This window comes from Pteropus alecto, unplaced genomic scaffold (genome assembly GCF_000325575.1).
Source record: "Pteropus alecto unplaced genomic scaffold, ASM32557v1 scaffold75, whole genome shotgun sequence".
In the NCBI taxonomy this organism is placed as follows: domain Eukaryota; kingdom Metazoa; phylum Chordata; class Mammalia; order Chiroptera; family Pteropodidae; genus Pteropus; species Pteropus alecto.
In genome coordinates, this window is record NW_006440638.1 from 21,015,683 (window position 1) to 21,038,521 (window position 22,839).

Below are 22,839 nucleotides of genomic sequence, written 5' to 3' on the forward strand. Positions count from 1 at the left end.
TTCTCAAACTGTTTTTCAAGATCCTGAGAAATGTACACTGTTTTAGGCATGTTATTTTAGTAGCAGAGCCGGACTTACAATAAGGAAGTGACAATGCAGATTCTGGGTTTTGACATATATGCTTTACAATAGAAAACATTGTGCAAGTAAAAGAGTACTAAGGTTCAGAAATGCAACACATGCTAAATAAAATGGTGCATTTTTTAAAAAGTAAGACTGCTGCTATATACTTATACTGGGACAAAACTCATAAAAAGTTCCTCCAAAATCTCCTTTTTCCCTAATCCCCTGTTCAAAATAAGTTTTTCCATCCTAAAACTCATAAAATATATTTATAAAACATATCTCAGTACATCTTTATTCTCTTTACATTCACGGATATAACTCTCTAAAACTGAAAATATTTTATTTGACTCTTATGCTCTAAAGTAACTTACGTTTTCCTATTAAATTTACAGAGAATTTTAAATATTTTTCCTATATTTAAAATTAACTTCTTAATTTCTATCTAGTTTATAGAATAGTTCCACATACATGACCTCATTTTATATGGTATAAATTTAAGGAATCACATTTTATGTGTTTAATTAGAAATTGCTTAATATCTTCATTTTTACTTAATGTTGAAACTACATTTTAATAGTCCCATATTCAGCTCCTACCACAAACACAAGAATACAAAACTGAGGAACTGTTATAAAGTTATATAAATAGAAAATAAGTGACCAAAGCAACATAAAATTAAGCAATACAATCTGATAATTCACAAACTGGATCGCTCACTGCAAAGACATTCAAATTTTACCATGGTATTTCACTTTTATTTACCTTGGTTTATAAGTTCCTTTAACTATTTTTAATAGGTTTTTGTCAGGATAGATACTAAAACATTAACCCTTTTGTTGACTATTACAGGATTTATGCTAAAAATTTAATTTTGGCCAAATGTAAAATAACTATCAATCATCCCCAGGATAAGCAGTCCTCAGAGAGTCTCTCATACGTATTTTTTGAGTATGCGCACGTGCTCAAACACACACACACACAGACACACACACACACACACACACACACACACACACACACTTTGCATAGAAGTACTTGTATTTTTAACCAACAAAGATGCAAAGATAAATTCCTAGCTTTAAAAACTCAGAACATCAAAAAATACTAGGGAATACCATCTATGGCTACTGAATTTCTAATTTGTGTGGAATTATAAAGTTTTAACATTCCTATATATTTTTGACATTTGTGACTCATGTCCCATTTACACAAATTATACTTAATTTCAGCTTACATTTAAGTCTATTGAAAAATTAATCTGGATAGGAGTGCCTAACCTATATAGTTTCCTCATTCCACTCCTCCCCACCCCTGCCACCACCTCAGCCCAAGCATGTGGGGAACCACTATGGTCTCCTTGAAAGTAGAAACTAAAATTGGAGAAACAAATTATCATCTTTGAAGTAGACACACATGTATTTTATATGGAAATGCCCTTAATTACCCTCTGCATCCACTCAGCTGAGCACTTCCAGAGCTGTCACACTCACAGCCTTCTTAACCTATTGCCAGTGAGTTCCCATATCCACCAATCTATTGAACAGTCCTCAAACCATTGATGAGACTCCTACCTGCCAAACCCAAGGACTATTTTCAGCCCTTATAAGGTGACACCAGAGTGTTACTAACAGCTACCTTCTTAAAAACTCTCCCTTGTACCTCACAAATCCAGTCTTTCGTGGTCCTCTTTCTTCTCTGGTTGTTCTTTCAACTGTTTTCTTTTACCTGCCAGCTGTTCAAATGTTGATCATCCCCAGGGTTCTTCTCTAGCCTTCTAGTTTTCTAGGAATGGACAAACTTCCCTGGGAGTGTATTTCCTACAGTGTATTTCCTACACTGGTTGATGACTCTCAAATCTGTCTCTCACCATCCCGATGATTTATTGGACTCCAGGAATTTATTTCTAACTAGTCTTTTTACTAGATCACTCTACCATGTCTCTTTGTCTCTAGGCACAATTCCAATATCTTCCACATTATCACCAAGACTGCTGCTCTAAACACAGCTAACCATGTGATTCTATTACTTAAAATCTTTTCAAACTCAATACCTGTCCTAAAGGAAAAAGCAGCATGAAATTAAAATATTTCAAACCTTGGTCCTAAATTACTTTTTCTTCCTCATCTTCTGTCCCTTCCCCTACATGATGTCACACAAAATCACTCAAAGTTTCTGAAACAAGCCATCTATTTTTACTCCTTCATGATATTACTCATGCTATTTGGTAGTGCTGCCTAAAATGTACTTTTCCCTCATTTGCATGTTAAAACCCTGCTCTTCTAAGACTTCAGATATCACCTCCAGTGAAACCATTTTATTCCTTCCTTTATTGCCTTATCAACTGATCATTCCATCTTCAACATTTCTACCATAGTTCATTTGAATAGTATCTCTCTTAGCAATTATTTCACTGTATTGTAATTATCTGTAGATATGTCCACTTACGCAGAATCCCTAAAAGCAAGGGTCATATCTTTTCACCCGGTATCCCTCTCAGCTAGCAAACATGCCACATGGTAAACAGTTAATAGATGCTCAATAAGCAAATGCTATGTAATTTATGTCGCTCTCTATTTTAACTATCCTAATGTTTGATTCTATAAACTAATATATCCCAGGGTTTTATTTGGAAATATAATTGATATAGATTCAGTCTGTGACAAAGCAGATGAAGAAAAAGAAAATTGAAGAAATTTTGGAAAAAAACACATAACTAAACCCCATAACTCAATGTCAGAGTTATTCACAAAAGATATTAAGTAGTGTATCAATGACATAGTCTTCTATCTCTGTACTTTTTCATCTAAAGGCAATTTATTAATAGAAAACAATAATTTGAGGAGTCCTGTTCACAGATGGCGATCACAGCAGCCCTCTTCCCACAGGTGCTGTTGGAGGGGATGGGAATGACATCCTCAATCTATCCAGTCTTCATTCCTAAGCAGGCAAGAGCTCTACGAGCTGGCTGGGCCCCTAGTCCAGAGGTCTTGGTCCTATTTCTTCCTGTGGCCTGGAGTTAGATGTGGAGGGCAGTGATGTCCAGCTCCTTGCACCTCTGGGCCACATCCTGGGCAGCCAACATGGCAGTGTATGAAGAGGACTCATTTCAGTCAGCCTTTATCTTCATCCCACCAGTCACACAGTAGATGGTTTCCTTGCCAGAAAAGTCGGTGATATGGATAAAAGTGTCACTGAAAGATGCAAAGATGTGGCAGACATCAAATACATTTTCTCCTTCAGCCACCTGAGGTCTGAGGCTGATGACCTGTTCTTCCTTCTTTTCCTTCCCCTTGCGAGGTGCCATTTCTACACATCTTCTCCAGACTCTCCCACCAGAAAGCTCTTCTATCTCTCTTAAGAAGAATACTACTTCAAATTATAATTTCTTTATGCTTTAATTTTCTCTTCTCTGAGATATAAGCCATTTAACTTATGGATATTAGAATACCCATAAAGGACTGGAAAAAACTTCATTTTCTGCTAAAATGCATTCTTATTTGATAGCTCCCAAAGCTACATAATTTTCACTTTGAGTTGGGAAGAAGCCGAGTGTAACAATGTATGACTGTACTCAATTATTCCACTGCTTCTTCCTATACAAATATTAATTACACTTCTCTGCCCAAATGTTGGCCATGTGACTTGCTTTGGCCAATAAAATGTGAGTGGAAAAGACAGGTGCCACTTTTGAGCAGAAGCTTTAATGGTAATTCCATGGCTCTGCATAGCTCTTTGCCTTCAACTACCAGAACATGTCCCGGATAGGAACTACTCCTTTAGCTTGAATTCCAGAAAAGAAAACAACTGTGGATAGTGCTGCCATCTACCTAAACAAGTAACATGAGCAAGAAATAAATCTTTGTTGTTATAAAACACTGAGGTCTTGGAGTTATTGCCACAGTATAACTAGCATAAACTAACTGATAACACTGAATTAGATGCTCCTCCTCTATAATATCATGACACCCAGGCATATGCCAGTATAAAAATATTATTCTATACAGATGTTTCTTGACTTACAATGAGGTTACGTCCCAATAAACCTATTGTAAGCTGAAAACACTGTAAGTGAAAAATGCATTTAATATACATCATAGCTTAGCCTAGCTTACCTTAAATGTGCTCAGAACATCTACTTTAGATTACAGTTGGGCAAAATCATCTAACACAATTAATATACAGAGATTATTGGCTGTTTATTCTTGTGATTACATGGCTCACTGGCAGCTATAGTTCGCTGCCTCTGCCTAGCCGCCTCAGGAGAGTATTGTATCACATATCACTAGCCCTAGAAAAGATCAAAATTTGAGATTTGGAATTTGAAGTATGGTTTCTACTTCAAATGCATATTGCTTTTGCATCATTGTAAAGCTGAAAACTCATTAAGTTAAACCATTTTAAGTCAGGGAACTTCTATAAACTGAAAAGTTTTCCTTTCATCCTTATCTCATATCAACCTGGTCTCCATCCCTATCCCACTCCCAGGTAACCAGTTACTAATTCCTTATGTATCTTTCCAGATTTCTTTATGCATAAATAAATGTCAAATAGAGATTCTTATTTTTTCCTCCTCTGACAAAAAGTAGGTTATTATATACACTGTACTGTACCTCATTTGTTGTGTTGTTTTGTTACCTGACAATATACATCCTCATTCTTTTTATAGACTTTCCAATGAAACAGGATCTCAAAAAGTTAGCCTCTTTACTTTATAGCTCATCTTATAATCCTCTTCCAATAATCCCAGCAAAGATATACATAATGCAAGTGCAATAAGAAACCTCTGGAATTTAAAATATTTTATCTGATATTTTTATTCTAAAGAATTTATTGAAGTATGGAATACCTACAAAGAAGTGAACAAATCAAAAGTGAATAACCCTAAGTGAATGCACTCTTCTAACTAACACTCAGGTCAAGACGTAAAACATTAATAACATGTCATCTATCTGATTTTTTAATATTTCATGATCTATTAGCATCTAGGAAATATGTTAGAGGAAATTAATAGTACTGACCTTCCATCTGGGATTGTTTAGGGAATTACGTTTCTTACATTCCATTTCAGGTGACTTGACCTTTGTCATTTTCTTTTAAAATTTTATTAAATAGTTCATACATACAAAAAATAAACATAAATATAGGAATAAAAACTAACAAATAATAAAAATATCCATGTACCTAACACTCAGCTTGAGAAGCCTCTCTCCTCCTCCCATCAGGGCAAGCAGTATGGCTTAATGGTCAAGAGTACAGACTCTGGAGCCAGACTGCCTGGGTTTTATTAGTTTTACCACTTACTGGCAGTGTAATTTTGGGAAGTTAAAGTTTTCTGAACCCTAAAAGTTCCTTTATTTGTAAATGAGAATAATAATAAGAATATTATTCTTCACAGCAATTATTCACACTTATGAGAAGTATATATTTGTAAAGTATTTAAAACTTTCCAGCATATATTATGCAAAATTTAGCTATTTTTACACTCTCTTCCTCCCTCATAAAGAATTATGTTTACCATTCTATTACTATATATGTAGTAAAATAGATTTGTGAATACTGTGATTTTTAAATTTTATATTAACTAGCATTACAGTCTAAGTATTCCTTTACAACTTGCTTTTTTCATTAAACATTTCTTAGATTCATCTAATTTATATATACAGCTGTTGTTCATTCATATTCACTCCTGTACAGTATTCCATGGTGTAAATTAACAGAAGTGTTTACATATTCCTGTCAATGGACATCTGGATTATTTCCATTTTGTTTTTTGCGATTATAAAAAATGCTATTATGAACATGCTTGAACATGTCTCCTGATGCAAATATAACAAAGTTTTTATAGAGAATATACCTAGGTGAATAACTGCAAGGTCATTAGGTATAAGCAAATTTAGCATTATAACAAATTGTTTATCGAAATGGTTATGTTATAGCATTACATGCTTTTATTAGAAGTGAGGTCTTACGTGAATGACCTAAGGCAGCAGTTTCCAACATTTTTGGCACCAGCGACCAGTGCTCCTAAGAGAATCTAATGCCTGATGATCTGAGGTGGAGCTGAGGTGGTGATGTTAGTGCTGCAGAGCAGCTGCAAAGACAGATGAAGCTTCGCTCACTGGCCCACCATTCACCTCCTGCTGTGTGGCCTGGTTCCTAACAGGTCACGGACCAGTACTGGAACACGTCCCAGAGGTTGGAGACCCCTGATCTAAGGTGTTCAATTTAAGAAATTAGAATATAGAAGAGGAAATTAAACCCAAAGTAAGCAGAAAGACTATAATAAAGATAAGAACAGAAATCCAAGAAAAAACAAAAATATCATAGGAAAATCCATTAAAAATAACTGATTCTTTAAACTTCTGGCCAACATGACGAAGAAAAAAAAAGATACAAATTACCAATACTGGAAGCAAGAGAGGTGACATCACTATGGATTCTATAGATACTAAAAGGATAGCAAAGTACTGTTACAAAATAATTTTATGCCAATAAAGCCAACTTAGATGAAATAGACATATTTCTTGAATGACACAAACTATGAAAGTTAACTGGAGAAGAAATAAATGGCCTGAAAAGCCCTATATCTATCAAAGAAATTGAACTTAGTTTAAAACTTTCCACACACACACACACACACAAAAACAAAACAAAACAAAAATAAAACACAAACAGATTCAGATGGCTTCATTGGTGAATTCTAACAAGAATTTAAGACAAATCTTTCATGAACAGAGATGCAACAATCTTTAACAAAATTTAAACAAATCAAACCCAGCAATATAACAGGATAACACAATGTAATAGGTTTGATTTGTTTAAATTTTGTTAAAGATTGTACATTGTGAAATTTATCCCAGGAATGCAAAGTTGGTTTAATATTCAAAAATCAATCAATGTAACTCATCATACCAACAACAGAACACGAGAGTCTCTATTGCTCTATAGTGTCTCCCACAGTTGATATCATCCAACTTTGTAAATGAGTATAAATGATATCTCAAGTTTAAGTTTACAGTTCCCTAGATACACTGAACATCTTGTATGTGTTTATTGGCCATTCTAATTTCTTTTGTGAAATTCTTGTGTGTCTTTTAACCATCTTTTTATCTTTTAGGTTGTATTTTTTATTATTTGGAGAAGTCCTTTCTATATTCTGGATACTAATTCTTTTCAAGAGATATGTATTATAAATAACTTCCCATAGTTTTTTTCTTCTTTACTTTTTCATTCTATTTGAATGAAAAAATTAATTTTAAAGTATCTGAATTTATCAATCTTTTACTTCAGTGTATGCTTTTTGTGAATTACTTACTATTCTTCCCTATCCCAAGGTCATAAACATATTCTACATTCTCTTCTTAAAGCCTTTAAAAAATGTCAAATTTCTTAAGTTAGCACTTCTATAATTTCTTTGGAGAAAAGTACAGTGTTGGCAATTTTTTTAACTACCTACTAGATACTTGGCACTGTACCTATTTGTAGAGCTACAAGGCAGCATAAGCTATTACAGTGGCCTTTAAGGAGATTATAAACTAATTAGGGCTGTAATAATTACAGAGCTAACCCTGAATAATATATAATCAAGGGTTAACTTTTATGATATAAATTATCAACGTTTAAAATATTAAGAAAAAAGGATAAATCAGTGAGAATTGTGGCAATCAATAAAATCCCATGAAGAAAGCATTAAACTTTCACTTAATTCTGATTTAGAGTAACAACGAAATCCAGAATTAACCCAAAACATATCCATACTTCTGAGCCAACAGATAAAAACTACAGTCTGAATTAATGCAAAATGTGTATGTGACAGCAACAGAAAATGGAAAATATAATAAAAGCAACAATGTAAAACATACATAAACATTACATTTTTATTTTGTGTGTCGGCATTACTTAGGGCCATACATAACTAAGATATTCTCAGCCCAACTCTGCAGACAATCAGAAAATTCAAATTTCAAAAGCAAAAGAGCATTGACAGGTTAAGTTAGAAAGATTACAGAATTAACTATTACTATCAGAATATTACATAGTTATAAAACTAGAAGTATGACACCAATTCTAGAAACAAGAAAAAGTACTCTCTTCAAGCAATTCTTTTTAAAAGTGACTGAACTTAAAAACGTGAAGTTTTTCCTCCAGCCCCAACATTCAGATACCAACATTCCAAATATTTTGTTTTGGTGAATAATATTTTGGCAGCAGGACCTAAATATCAAAATTGAATAATTTATATATGAAACAGCATAGTAATCAATCAGAAAACCTATAAAAAGGAGTCATTTCAGAAAATAATTGTCTATTAAAGTCTATAATTTACTAGCATTTAAGCCTCTATATCGCTACGATGACAAAGTTGTAATAATAAGGATTAGCAGAAGAAATAATGACTAATTTTTACAACACAACCATCTAATATTTAAAAGTGCTTTTTAATCACTTTCTCACACATTATTCAAATAGTTTACCTACTGTTAAATCACCTTTCAAAATACAAAGGATAAAATTTTGATAGAATTCTCAAATCAGGTCACTGGCAAGAGAGAGGAGAACTATTAAAACCAAGTATAATGCTTACCTGAACTCTCTGCCTCCTCACAACTGACGATTATGACCAAAAACCTCAGCGTAGAGTATCAATTTAAAATGGCAAGAAAAGTACTACTACCTAAGTCTTATGTTTTAAAATATATTTCTATTGAAATTCTGATGTAGGTTCTATCACTTAACACCTGCCTCTGACTTGGACATTTACATGCAATATTTTCTTCATCATTATCCTTGTAACTTCTTTTGTTTTCATTCAAAATATTAAATCTATACTCTGGCAAGATCAGAAATGGTATTTAAATGAGTTGATTCCAGAATTAAAAATGACTGACAAAAAATACACCTTAAAATGATGCACACAGCAAAATGTTTTAATATGCCAGGAGAAAAACAATCTTGAAAATAAGAAATTATACTTTGGAACCTTTAAGTCTTGTCTACTCACTACATCTACAAATCTACTCCTCATCATTTTTGAATCACCCTATTATGAAGTCAACATAATAAAGCAGATGGGTGTTTCATAATCCACTACAGAACATACCAATTTAGTTATGTGAATGGATTAAGGGGAGGCATGGCTTTCCCAAAATTGCAAATCCAAAATTCTCACCCCCAAGGTTTGTGCCTTCATTCCCTACAGGTTTCTGCCCTATTGCCCCATTAACCCTGAACTTCAACCCTTATACAACCTTCTTGAAATGGAACCTTACTCAGGTTCACCTCTATCCTTTAATCTGATCAATCCAGTAGTAGGGCTCCTTAACATGCAATTTCCTACTGACTACCATTCTGGTCTTAAGCCTTTTTATGCAGACCTCTACATACCAAGGATACCTGTTACTTTCTACCCTGAATCTTCAGAGTCCAATTCAAGTTCCCCTTTCCAGACAAATAAGCCTTCCCTACCTTGATTACAAGGAGCTCTAAACTCCATCTTAATACCTCCATAATGCCCCATGTTGCCTAATACAGCATATACTTTTACATGTTTCCTGACTGACTAGATTATATCATGTAACTTACTCAACACATTTAATTTCAAATCTTCAAGTAAGACAAGCCAAGTATGCTACTGATTTTTCTTGCTTTTAACAGGGAAATATACAAACTTGACAGTACTAGATAATGGATATTAATTATAAGACTATTTGAACTGTTTTTACTTATAACACTTCTAACACCAAATGTGTGGTGTCTTTTCCAACATCATTTCTCCAACTCTCCAGTACAAACTGGGTGTCCTTCAATTTAATTCTGACACAATCTACCTGGAGTTAATATAGATTCCACAAATTAAGGGCTCAGTCCCACAAGACTGCCCCCACTTCAGATGCTAGTCCAAAAGTCCCAGGTTGTCACTGATACTTCCAACCAACCAGCTATAAATTCAGGGAGTTCCCAATTTGCTACTTGGGTTCAATGATTCACTAAAATGACTCAAAGATCTCAGGAAAGTGCTTTACTTACTATTACTAGTTTATTATAAAGGATACAACTCAGGAACAACCAAATGGAAGAGATGCACAGGGCAAGATGGAAGAAGGGGCTCACCCCTCTAGGTGAGCCACCCTCCCAGCACCTCAATGTGTTCACCAAACCCAAAGTTCAATGAATCTATATGTTCAAGAGATTTTATCCCTCTAATCACTTGGTCTTTCTGGTAATCAGCCCCATTTCGAAGCTATCTAGGGGGTCCCAGCCACCAGTGAATTTATTATCATACAAAAGATTTTCTTATCACTGAGGAGATTCCAAGAGTTTCAGGAACTGTGTGCCAGGAACCTGTGACGAAGACCAAATATTTGTTTTTTATTATATCATATTATTTCTCTAGCACTTTCTAAAAAATTTCAAGGTATCAAAGAATCATCTTAGTTTAGGTACCTCCAAAGACAGTTATCAAAGAAGAAAATTTATTTAACAATGAAAAAACACATTTACAGACAATAATCATACAGGTCTTACTGTGCAAGCACACCAACTAAAGCAATAAAGAAAAATTATAATAGCCACAAGTTATTGAGTACTTATTCTGTGCTAGGCATTCTGTTAAGTGTTATATATGAATTCTCATTAAATCTCTACAACAATCCTGTGAGGTGAATCCCACTATTAGCCTCTTACAGATGACAAAAACTGAGGCACAGAGACTCCCAAAGGTCACACATCTAATAAGCAGTGGAGCCAGGATTCCAACTCAGGTAGTCCAACTCCAGAACCAGGGTTCAAATACCTCCAAAGATCTGATAGCAGCTCTATTCTCCCCGCCACCCCCAACCACCGCGCCCACCCAAATTCTGTTAACTTCTGGGTTTGCATTTCCCAGAATACATCATTCTCTTTCATGCTTTTCTGCCTTAAATACATACTAGTCCCTTGGGCTGGAATGCCCTACTCTTTTTTATTCAGCTAGTAAAACCCTACTCATTCTTCAAACAGCAGCTTAAAAACAACTTTCTCTGTGAAGCCCTCTTCATTCCTTGCACATTTTCTGCCCCCAATCTTGGGGGAAGGAATACATCACTCCCTTAGCTCCTTGGAAACAATGATTCACAGGTACTTCTATCGTTTTACTTATTTGTATCGTAATTATGTTTTTCAGAACTATGTACCTACTGGGCATTACACTGCACTGCAAGCATGAGATACTCAGATAACTTGTTAAAGACCAAGAATGCATAATGGTCCCAGTTTAAGTTCAACTATAATTTAAATGAATACTTTCTTCTAGTCAAGACAATATCATTCATTCTAACAATAATTTACCACTCTCTATGTGCCCGCATACACAAAAGATGCATTAGTGAGTAAAATTCATATCTTAAGCTTTCAGGTTCAAACTAAGACTTTTAAATTGTATTTTTCCAACCATTTCTCAACTTACACATTAAGACTTTGGCACTACAATTTCTCAATAATATACCAACTGTGCCTATTAACAAGTATTTTGAAATTAGAAACACACTCTTCATCTACTAAATTTGTTAAAACAAAAGTCTAATCAAGAGTAAGACATTTACACTAGGGAAGTAGTGACAAAAATTAAGCTACACAGTACATCAAAAGCTGCTCTACTATTTCTACCCCCATCTAATGAACATTTGCTCTACACTCTTCTACCTCTTACACCCTAATCTGCTTTCACCAAAATATTACTCCATCTAACATTTCCTTTTTTAAAATGAGCTTTTTTGAGATATAATTCACATACCATACAACTCACCAATTTAAAGTACACAATTCAGAGTGTGCAACCACCACAATCAACTTTATAACATTTTCATCATCCCAAAAAGAAACCCATACCCATTTAGCAGTCACTCCCTGTATTAGCCAGTGTTCTCCAAAGAAACAGAACCAAAAGAATGTGTATATATACAGAGAAAGAGAGAGATTTAGTTTAAGGAATTGCCTCCCATGACTGTGGGGGGCTATAAAATCAGAAATCTGCAGAGCAGGCCAGCAGGCTAGAGACACAGAGAAGAGATGCTGTTGCAGTCTTGAGTATGATGGCTCTCTGAAGGTAGAATTCCTTTTTCAGGAGAACCTGTCTTTCTCTTAAGGCCTTCAACAAATTGGATGAGGCTAATCACATTCTGGAGGTTAATCTGCTTTACTCAGAGTCAACTGATTTAAATGTTACATTTTAAAATATACCTTCATAGCAACATCTAGACTGGTATTTGACCAAAAACTGAATACCATGGCAAGGCCAAATTGACATATAAAATTAACTATCACTCCCTGTTACTCTCAGTCCACTTTTTGTCTCTATGGATTTGCCTACCTAGCACATTTCATATGAACAGAATTATACCATATGTGGCCTTTTGTGTCTGGCTTCTTTCACTTAGCATAGTTTTCAAGGTTCATCCATGTTGTAGCATCTATCAGTACTTCATTTCTTTTTATTACCAAATAATATTCCATTATATGGTATACCATATTTTGTTTATCCATTCATCAGTTGATGGACATTTAGATTCTTTCTACCTTTTTTTTGACTATTATGAATAATGCTGCTATGAACATTCATACAAGTTTTTGTGTGAGCATATAGTTTCATTTCTCTTGGGTTTATATCTAAGAATAGAATTGCTGGATTATATGGTAACTCTGTAGCATTCCTTTTTACCATGCAAACTTCTTGAAAAAACTCCAAACTACAAATTTTGTTTATTCTACAAGTAAAACAACCATACCTACACTTATAACATACAACATGATCTTATTTTCTATCCCTGAATTTTTGAAATGGAAGGAAACTTATAACTAGCATCTAATAATATAATTACTATTTCTCTAGTTAAATAGTTAAAAAACCAAATATAGTCACTTTTTCTAAATTAGATTTACTTAAAGGAATGGGGAATATATATATACGTGTGTATGACATATATATCACACATATATTATATATCACACATCCGAATAAGTATATATTCCATTTAAAACACAAACCCCATAGTACTAAACTTAGAAATTAACCAATGAAAGAAAAAAAGTATCTGTTTTTAGTATATCTTGGTATCTGAACAGTGATACTCCAATATATTTATATGTAAGGAATTGTTTTTATTCAATTTGTAAAATGTTAAGTGATGAATACTATTTGAAAAACTGATCTTCAACTAAAACTCTAGACTGATTTACAACCAAAATATCTAAGAGTTAATAGACAATAAGGTTTTTATTTCAATGCATTTTTTTCTTTTGACTACCTAGTGGTAAATGAGTCCATGATCTCAAATTGAGAACTAACTCAAATGACCTTCCGCCCTTTGACCTTCCTCAGGGTTTGCAAAAATAGACTGTTCCATTGTTCACATTTTGCTCATTCAAACATTTATGTAGTACCTACTCCCTCATTCACTAACAGGTTGGTGATGAGATTAATGGCTAAGAGTGCTGAGGTAGCAAGCAATAGAATGTGCAGCATTCTGCGATCAGATGGTTTGAATCTTGACTCTGCCATTATCTGTGTTACCGTGAACAAATTCCTTCACCTCTCTGAACCTCAGCTTTTTCATCTGTAAACTGAAGATAATAATACTACCTACTCCAAAAGTTTATTGTGAGGATTAAATGAGATAAAGTACATAAAACTCTCTGCACACCACCTAGTAAGTACTCGCTAATGAATGATAGCTATTAATTTTACAGCAGCCTAGATGCTGGTCTGAACTTAGAGCATATTAACGCATTTCAGATAAGCTGACCACAATCCACTTGATATTATTGGCTAAAATGTACATTTTAAATTATGATCCCATAGCTTATGAGAAACAGTAGCAACAACAAAAACTATGTTTCTTTACCTACATATCCAAGTAGGTAAACGCACAGAAAAAGTTCTGAAAAATTATATACTAAACCACTACTTCTAGAAGAAAAAGAAGAGAGGTGCCTATGTGAAGGAAGACATATAGACTCAATGTACTTCGCTACTGCTTGAATTTTTTGAAACTTTATTCCTGTTATTTGTATAGGTTAAAAATAGAAGATAAATAACAACTTGAAAGTCCATATTAGAAATTCATTTCTGCTTGGTTCAACTAGAACAAGTCAGTAGTTATAAATGTAGATAAAACTATAAGACTGAATGAAAGTATTGATACCACCTTAATACAAATAAATAAGAAAACAAAGTTGCTTATGTCTTTAAACTAAAATCTAATCTAAATTGTATATATGACAAAGGATGCAGTACTAATCACCAAAAACTTCCATGTTTTCAAGTGCCTATATAAACTTTACTTTTTTTCTTTATATCTATCAGTTATTCTCTTTAAAGGAGAAAAAATTTACATGGCAAACAAATTTTTCCAAGGCTATTTCATTCATTCACATAAACACCCAAATCTAAAATAGTTGCCTGAATGCAAGCCTAAGAAAAAACATATTTATTGCTCAGAGTAGTACAGATATGTAGAAAAAATGCTAGCTAACTCAGAGAAATAATTAACTCAGGTGCTCTCTGTCTTTGAAAGTTTGTCATATGATAAGCATTTTAGTTATGCACCCAGAAAATAAGAGCTTAGATTATCTTTCAAGACAGCAAAAGATAGATTTCATTACAGTAATTATTTAGTCCATAATAATATAGATCAGAATAAATGTCTAGCAGTTAGCTTTTATTTTAGGAAGAGGTGGGAATCTAGATTCTGGTTCCAATTCCCATGGTTCCTAATAGATGACCTTGTGCAAATAACCTCTAAACATCAAACCCTTTTGGATAAAAGGGAGCCTGCCTATAGCTGCTCTAACCTACTTCCTAAGAGTGTTCTACAGATCAAGCGAAATAAAAAAGCACTCTGATTATTATAAAATCCTTAAAATAAAAGTATTGTTTTGCATGAGAATAGATACACTTGTAATAGTTCAAAATTAATATCAATAATCACAGATCACCAATGATCCTAAAATACTTGGCAAAGTCTTTCTTGCACATTGCAAATTCTCAATATGTAATGATTTACACAAAGACTACTTATTGGTAACTGAGTCCATGATCTCAAATTGAGAACTTGAATGACCTTGTGCCCTTTGACTTTCCTCAGGGTTTACAGAAATACAGACAGCTCCATTGTTCACATTTCACTCATTCAAACATTTATATAGTGTCTAGTTCCTTGTTCTCAAGAGCTCACATCTGGCAGGGCAACAGTACATTTGCATCATAGTTATTTTGTTGTCTGTTTCCCATAATGAAATTATATACAAAGTTCTGTGGAAGTACAGAGGAAGAAGCAATTAATCCTTCAGTTAGTGAGAGTCAGGGAAGGTTTCACATTGGAATTGGGCCTCAAGGGATGAAGGGGAAAGGTCATTCTGGAAGACAAAACAGCAAAAAAGGCACTTGTTCTAGGAATAGTCAGCACTGTCACACAGCTAGTACACAGAGTTTAGGGAAAAGGAAAAAAGAATACTAGAAGATGGAGCTGAAAAAAAGGAAATGAGAGACAGATTTTCAAGGGGTTTGTATATCATGATAAAAATTAATGGGGCAAGAACCAAGATTTTTCAAGCAGTGGTGTAAACTGTTCATTTATCTGTAGTGGCAGTAAGAGAAACATGGTCAAGAAAGAGTCCTTAGAACATTTCTGCAGCTAACAAATGCCACCATTTTTCTTGATTCAAGTAACTGACATACATTAAGAACCAATCTCACTTTTCACTTAAAACTTTTCACTTAAAACTCTAAATGACAGACACCCTCCTCCCTATTTATCGAAGAGAATAAATACTAAGCTCTAACATAAATACCACTTGAGAAAACTAAATAGGAGCCTGAGAAGGTAAATTTAACCTAAGGAGCAAAGTCAAATAACTAAGTAGGAAAAAAATGTTTTAAGTGTATATACCGTCCATATTTTTTTACAATTTGAAATAATAAAGTATTTCATTAATTTTCCACTACTGTGAAAAGTAACATAGAAGGACATGAATATGCTTCGAATATACAATGTGGTCTTCTGAACATATTTACATTTGTGTGCCTTAAACATAATGTGTTGAATATCTGACTTCCTCACAAAAAGCAGCATCTCTTAATGACCTTTATACTTCTGTCAACCAAAAAATTAGGTACCTGTTAAAACAACACACAAATAAACAATATCGATGAATGTATGATTTGCCATTCTCCCAAAAGCTGAGACCAGAATCTCTGCTGTCATGTTTAGATATGAAGATAAAAAAGGAAGAAATGATTTTGGTTATAGAATTCTGGAGAGTCTTCCCTTGCAATGACTTCCTTGCAACATCCTTGGAACATGCCATATCACTCCTTCCTCTATGCCTCTACTTGAGCAATTCTTTCCATCCAAAACTCCTTTCCCTGACTGATTCTATCTACCTTCTGCCTTAGTAAAAAGGCCTAAGGTCTAGCTCAAATTGCATCTCATTCATGAACCGTCTCATTCATGAAACCATCTCATCCATGAAGCCTTCTCTAAAATCTCCAGTCCATACAGAACCTCTCTCTTTGCTGAAGTCCTAATGGATAAGTTAATACACTTGTCTTTTCTTGCTTTCTGGCATTTAATTATTTTCATTCCTATTGTGAGCCTGGTCTATACCCTTACAAAATGGCCTCATATCTAAACTATCACAAAGCCTTGGAATAGCAAAGTGGATAAAAGCTTGGGTTATGGACTCCCATCTATTAGCTATGTGAACTTGGGCATGTTAACCTAATCTAACCTCTCTGCGCTTTAAATTTCTCATAGGTTAATATGGGATAATATGTACCTATCTTGAACAGTTATTTAAGGATTAAATAAATTAACATGTAAAGCATTTAGAACGGGGCATGGTACACAGTGCACAAGTATTGGTTAAGCTGTTACCCATTTTTCCTTGCTCCAGGCCTCTCTACACACTGCTGTATGTCAGTACTCTGCACAGAACTCTCCCTGGCCTTCCATAGTCCATGAATCTATGTCATTAGCTTGGTAATCAAGGCACTTCACAACCTAGGACCACACTATCTACTCAGCTTCAGTAACTCAATATCTACTTTATACAAAATAAAAGGAAACAGACACATAAGGCAGAGACCCTCTCCTCCAGGGTCTGACAACCAGTTACAAAAACAATGCACAAATATAAAACCATCACATAGAATGGATAGTTCACCCTTAACTGCTCTCTAAAAGAATTCTACAATCCAATAAAAAGTTTCATCAATGTTTGGAAGATGCCATACTCACTCAAAATTATCTGCTTTTGTCTGTTTTAGTCCACTTTCATCTCTTTAAAACATACGAAAACACCCAAACGCACTTTTTCTTAACTTGTATCCATCCCTTATTTTAAAGTCTAATTCAAACACTATCACTCTCTTGCCATTTAAAGTTATATAATACTCACATCAATCAACTGTTCTCAAGGTTTAGTCACCCTCTCTATCTAAAATATAAACTCCTAGAAAGAAGAAACAACAATTTCTTTCCAGTTCTTGCATTTCCTCCCCCTTCACCACTATGCCCTCCACTAAAATAGATCATGCTGCAACAGGTGCCAAAAAATGTGTTGAATTTAAGTAAAAAAAGTGAAACTGGAAGTAAATAACTACTACTATAACTACTTACTACTAAGTAACTACAGTGAAACTGGAAATAGGCTATATACTGTGTGGACCAATAGACTACCACCTATCCACAAGCCTCAAATCAGATAGGACCATCCAAAGAAGCAGTCCACTCACTACCCTTTCCACCATATGGGTAGATTTGCTTGTTCAGTGGTACCCTGAGTCAAAGGAAGGATCAACAAGCATTCTATTATCTACCACTTAATTTGAAAAGCTTGACCTCCAAAGGATGATACACAGGGCCAGCATCTAAGCAGGGCAATATCCAACTGCTATATCCCTGAGTAGATGATCTGGGAAAGCTAGTTAAATTCCACTTTGTGACAAATGTGTCACCCTCCAACATGCAGGTTTTAAGTACCATAACACATTCCATGAATTTAGCATTAAAAAGTGTCACCTAGATTTCCATGTGCCACATATTGCAAATTTTCTACAATCAGCATGTATTACTTGAATAATCAGAAAGTTTCAAATGTTTATTTCTTCCAGATTTTAATGGGCCTGCCATAATGGCCAGTGCAGAATGAGACAATCACAAGTTCAAAGTCAACCAAAGGGCATATTACCCCAACTTTCCACCTCCCAAGTAAAGTGCAATTTGGACAAAGTTCTCAACTTCGTATTTTTCAATTTAAAACACTACTTCTACATATGCCATCACATGAAAGAAAAAAATTTCTCATTACCTTCTTAAGACTCCACAGCACTATAGCAAATCTCAAAGAGCTATCTAGATGGTTCCCTCTTCTGCCCATCCAAATATCCCCCTCCCTAAGTACTGAGCCCTTAATAAAGGCCAGGAAAAGGGTGCCAAATGATTTACATTATTATCTGAATCCTCAAAACAACAGTAGGTACCATTATTATCCCCAGAAGAGAAAACTGAGGCTTAGAGATGTTTGGGGGGAAAAAAAACTTGCCTGAGGAGACACTCATAGAAAGAGGGGATTCTTGTGGTATACAAAGGAATTTGCTAGGACTGGCCAGGGGACTTTTGTTATGAGAAAACTGTAGCAGAAATCCTCAAACTGGAAATTTCACAGAGAAAACAATAAGTGATATTTGGTCAAACTATGGATTTTCTTTGAAACTGTGTGCCTCACAATAACAGACACATAACGGATGCTCCCTAAAAACTTGTCCAAATTTAAATCTTAAGTAGTTAATCCCTAAAACAATTGATCACATGGCAAAATCTGACAGATTATTTGTTTTAACTAGATTAGGTGGTACAATAACCAACCTAACATAATAGCCTCATATCCTGGGTGTGTTTTAGCTACTAACGAAGGAAGAAAAAAAAGGAAAATTGGCAGAAGTTGTGTATCCTTTAAAGATAATTTTTTCTAATAACAAATTTAAAATTTTAACATGTCATCACAATTTATACAATAAGCACTCACTATTGATTTATTCTTAGTCATCTCAAAATAACCTATTGTAGGGGTTTTAGTACAGCTACGAAAAGCACTGTTAATATAATCAGTTTTTCAAATAAGTAAAAAAAAAAAAAAAAAAGCTGAGTCTCCTGAGTATTGAATCAAAGAAAAGAATGTACATTTGCAGAGTACGTATTTTAAGCAAACTTGTTATCTGATTAAGTTAGACCTTAACAGTCACCTAAGAACATAGAGAGACAAAAACGTAAAAGCTGCTTGAGTTAAGGCACCAGCAGTTAACTGATGTTTGAATCTGATTGCTAGAAAGATGAGTTCTATGAATATTCACTTTAAATTATTATCGGTAATCTAAGTCTTTTAGACACTTAAACTTTAGTTTCCATGGAGGAAAAAAAAGGGTCTGTTCCACAGGTAAATGAGCATCTGATGTTATACAGAAAAATTAACATGCTTCTCAGTTCTCATTCTACACACAGAATAAGATAAAAGATATGCAAGCACACAACCCTTGGGCAATCTTTTCCTCTTTTCTTTGAAAAATGATTTATATAATAATTCCTTAATTCAGTAGCAACAGAATATTACTTGCTTCTTTTCGAGACTCAGGTTTCTTTCATTTCAAAATACTACTCTTGAAGACTTAAATTCTTCTTTTAAAAAAGACAATCATTTTAACTTAAAAAAGGGAGCAAAAAGTCAGGAGTGAAACCAGAGATATTCTTATAAGACTTACATAATTTACCCTAAGTTAGAATTGATTCAGTAGCTCAACTAAAATTCAAGATTTAAGCACAAATATGAACTCTTTAGTATATTCTTCACACTATGACATAAAGAGTTTTAAAAACTGAAAGGTTCCTACTTTAATTTTTTCCTTGTATTCTTAAATATAAGCACTCATATGTATAGTAAATTAGGGTGCCAACATAAAAATGCTAAAATGGTCACATTTGCATCTAGGTAATGCAATAATTAAGAGAACTGAATATAATTTCAAAAAATAAATTAATTTCCTAACACTGATTTTTAAATATCACCTCTGTAAGTGTGCATTAAATATTTTAGTAAGTACTGCAGGGAACATCAAAAAAGTGATTTCCAAAAGCAATAGGTATATGTTCACTCAACTTGCAAGCAAAACTCTGACAATCTAGTAAAGTTGCTCATGCCTAATTAAATTAGCTTTGATAATTACAAATTACTCCTTCATAGGTATATATGTATCAAACCTTTCAAAAACTAACTTTACACAAATGATTATCCTTACCAGACAGGCCCTGATCTGAACTCAACTAAAAGCTATGTGTTAACTACATCTCACCACTGAGACACTTAAGCTCCAGTGTTAATAATGGGCCACGGATTCCCTGCATTGCTTTGAGAACTGCTGCTTGCTTAATCAAGCACTAAACTGCAAATTCACCTTTCTAAAAAGACTGAAAGAAGCCAAGTTTCACTATCTGGTTTTCCTAAATGAATTAGGGTTTGGGATTTCACTGGGAATGACCATGTTATCGAGATGCCATCACCCTCCGGAGGCATTTAATTACAATACCTTCTCTGTTTTCCATTCAACCACCTCAATTAAATTTCCACTAGAACCAGACACAAAAAGTTGATTCCGTAGCCCTCCTGAAAGTCTCCTCCGAGTGCAAACCCTGGGATCCCGCATACATTATGCCGAAAGGGCGAAGGGAAACAAAAAGTAATGATTATTAGACAATGTGGTGACATTACCTTGCCGGTCTTGTGATCAAACCAGACGAGAGCATGGTTCCTTGACAGCACCTTGCAATCAAAGGTAGCATTATTCTGCGCGGGTCGACAGCGGGCCACCGAACGGCCGATTTTAATGGGCTCGTCCAGGTAGACATGACGCTCCTGAAACGGGTGTGAGTTCGGGCGGCAAGTGAAGATGGCCAAGGCTGACGGCATCGAGGACAGACTGGGGGTGTCTCTCCTACCAAGGGACAAAGAGGAGTTCCACCAGATCCGGACTGCCCTTTACAAGCCTATGCCCCTATCCCCCCCAAAATTTTAAATTAAAACAAAATGCGCATTGTCTAAGCATAACCAGTGAACATCAACAACTCTTCACTTGAGTGGGAAGACAAGCCAGCGCAAGCCCCATCACCTCCTTTAAAACTCACTAGCGCCCAGATCACAGTAAGTCCCCAACTGACAGCTTTCAGTCCATCTTCTTCCTTGGGAAGAAAAGACTCAAACATTGGACAGCTTCAGCCAAGAAAACTCCTGGAAGACAGTTTGAGGACTGGAGGTATCCAAGCAGATGAGTCACACACCAATTCTTGTGTTTTGTTTGGGATCGCGGCCGCTTTTCCCCCTCGGTGGCGGAAATGTTGCAGCACTGCAGCATGAAGGAAGGGTCGGTTCGATGCGGCCAGGAAGGTCCTTGGGGCGAAGGAAGGTGTTGCCTAGCACCTCTGGGCAGCTACCTCCCGTCCTCGAGGGCCTCGGGAGAGGAAGAGCAAGAGGGGCAGCGAGGGGCACTAAATGGCCAGCGGTACTGTCTGCATTGACCCCTGATGCGCGCAGGCCGCCAGGAGGTGGCACGGGGACCCCGGCCCGCACGAGCCGGAGCGGCGGTGGATGGGGTCCTTGGCACTAGGAACAGAGACCAGTAGGGGCGCGGGCAGCGGCCGCGTGTGAACTCCTGGGCACCTGGCTGGTGTCCCCACGACCAAGGCGGAGATCCGGCTCCGCAGATAGGTGCAGACCGAGCGAGGCGCGATCCCACGGAAGCCTGGGGGGTCTCCTCCCGCAAGAAGTTGGTCCCTGGCCGCCTGGGCTCCTGTCTGCTTCTGAGCACACTGGGCGCCTTCTCTTAGGGTCGCCCCAGGGAGGGTCGCATCTCAGGGACGGCAGCCGCAGCTCCGGGCGGACTAGGAGGTGGGGGAGGGAGGCTGGCCCGGAGGTTGGGGAAGAGGCCTGGAGGCCCCAAGCTGAGATCGCCGCAGCCTCCACCACTGTTGGCGGGTAGGACACGCTCAGGCTGTACCAGACGAGGCAGAAAACTTTCCGACCTGGTAAGGAAACATCAAAACAAACGGCCGTCAGGCGCCGGTGCCCGCCCGCCTCAGCTCTCGCCCTCCTCAACCCGCCCCCCGCCAACCTCTACGACAAACTGCAACCTCGGCCGATCTCTCCGCATACGGGCTGCGGAGATTTGAAGCTCGGACGCCACGACAGGTCCAGCTTCCCTTGCCGCCGCCGTCACCGCCGCCTCAGCTTACCTTGCCAGCGCCGGCCGCCATAGTGACTCTGACTGAAACCTACCCGGTGCACCGCCACGGGAACGCGCACCCTTCAAGGGCCCTCCTACCCCCTCTCCCGCGCCGTAGTCCAGGGAGGTCACGTGATCGACGCTGAGGCAGCCATGATGGTCAGGGGCAAAAAGAGGGCAAGCTGATTTTTAACTAGCCTTCAGGAGCCATCTTAGTTAAGGGCCAGATGCTTCAAACCATGGAGTAACCTTTACGGCCATTTTGGTTAAGGGCAAGAAAGAATTTGACTCTCTGAAATTTTGTAAACAAAATGTGCTAACTTCCTATTTTATCACTTTGGTCATAAGACACAACTTTTACCAAAATTTTTTCACTACAGCAGTGGTTGAAAATACCAACGAGCAAGGAGAATGAACCCATCCAAAGGAGATGTTATTCACAGCCATCTTAGCTGTGGGCAACTGTTTCT

At 36.3% G+C, this 22,839-nt stretch overlaps 1 protein-coding gene and 1 pseudogene across 12 annotated transcripts in view; both read right to left on the bottom strand.

The window, feature by feature from the left end:
• SLMAP (sarcolemma associated protein) overlaps window positions 1–22,489 on the bottom strand; it is a 123,030-nt gene extending 100,541 nt beyond the window's left edge. For 11 of the 12 annotated variants that reach the window (XM_006917512.3, XM_025050658.1, XM_006917510.3 and 8 more), the window contains exons 1-2: window positions 22,380–22,489; window positions 20,863–22,169 (exon numbers count right to left, since the gene is read on the bottom strand). In XM_006917512.3, coding sequence (XP_006917574.1) covers window positions 20,863–21,060 — 198 coding nt within the window. In that variant the 5' untranslated portion in view covers window positions 21,061–22,169; window positions 22,380–22,489. Of the gene's footprint in view, window positions 1–20,862; window positions 22,170–22,277 lie in introns of all 12 variants that reach the window. The other variant, XM_015593749.2, reaches the window with a different exon arrangement.
• Window positions 52–3,559, bottom strand: LOC112484308 (annotated as a pseudogene).
• Window positions 22,490–22,839: the final 350 nt, after the last annotated feature.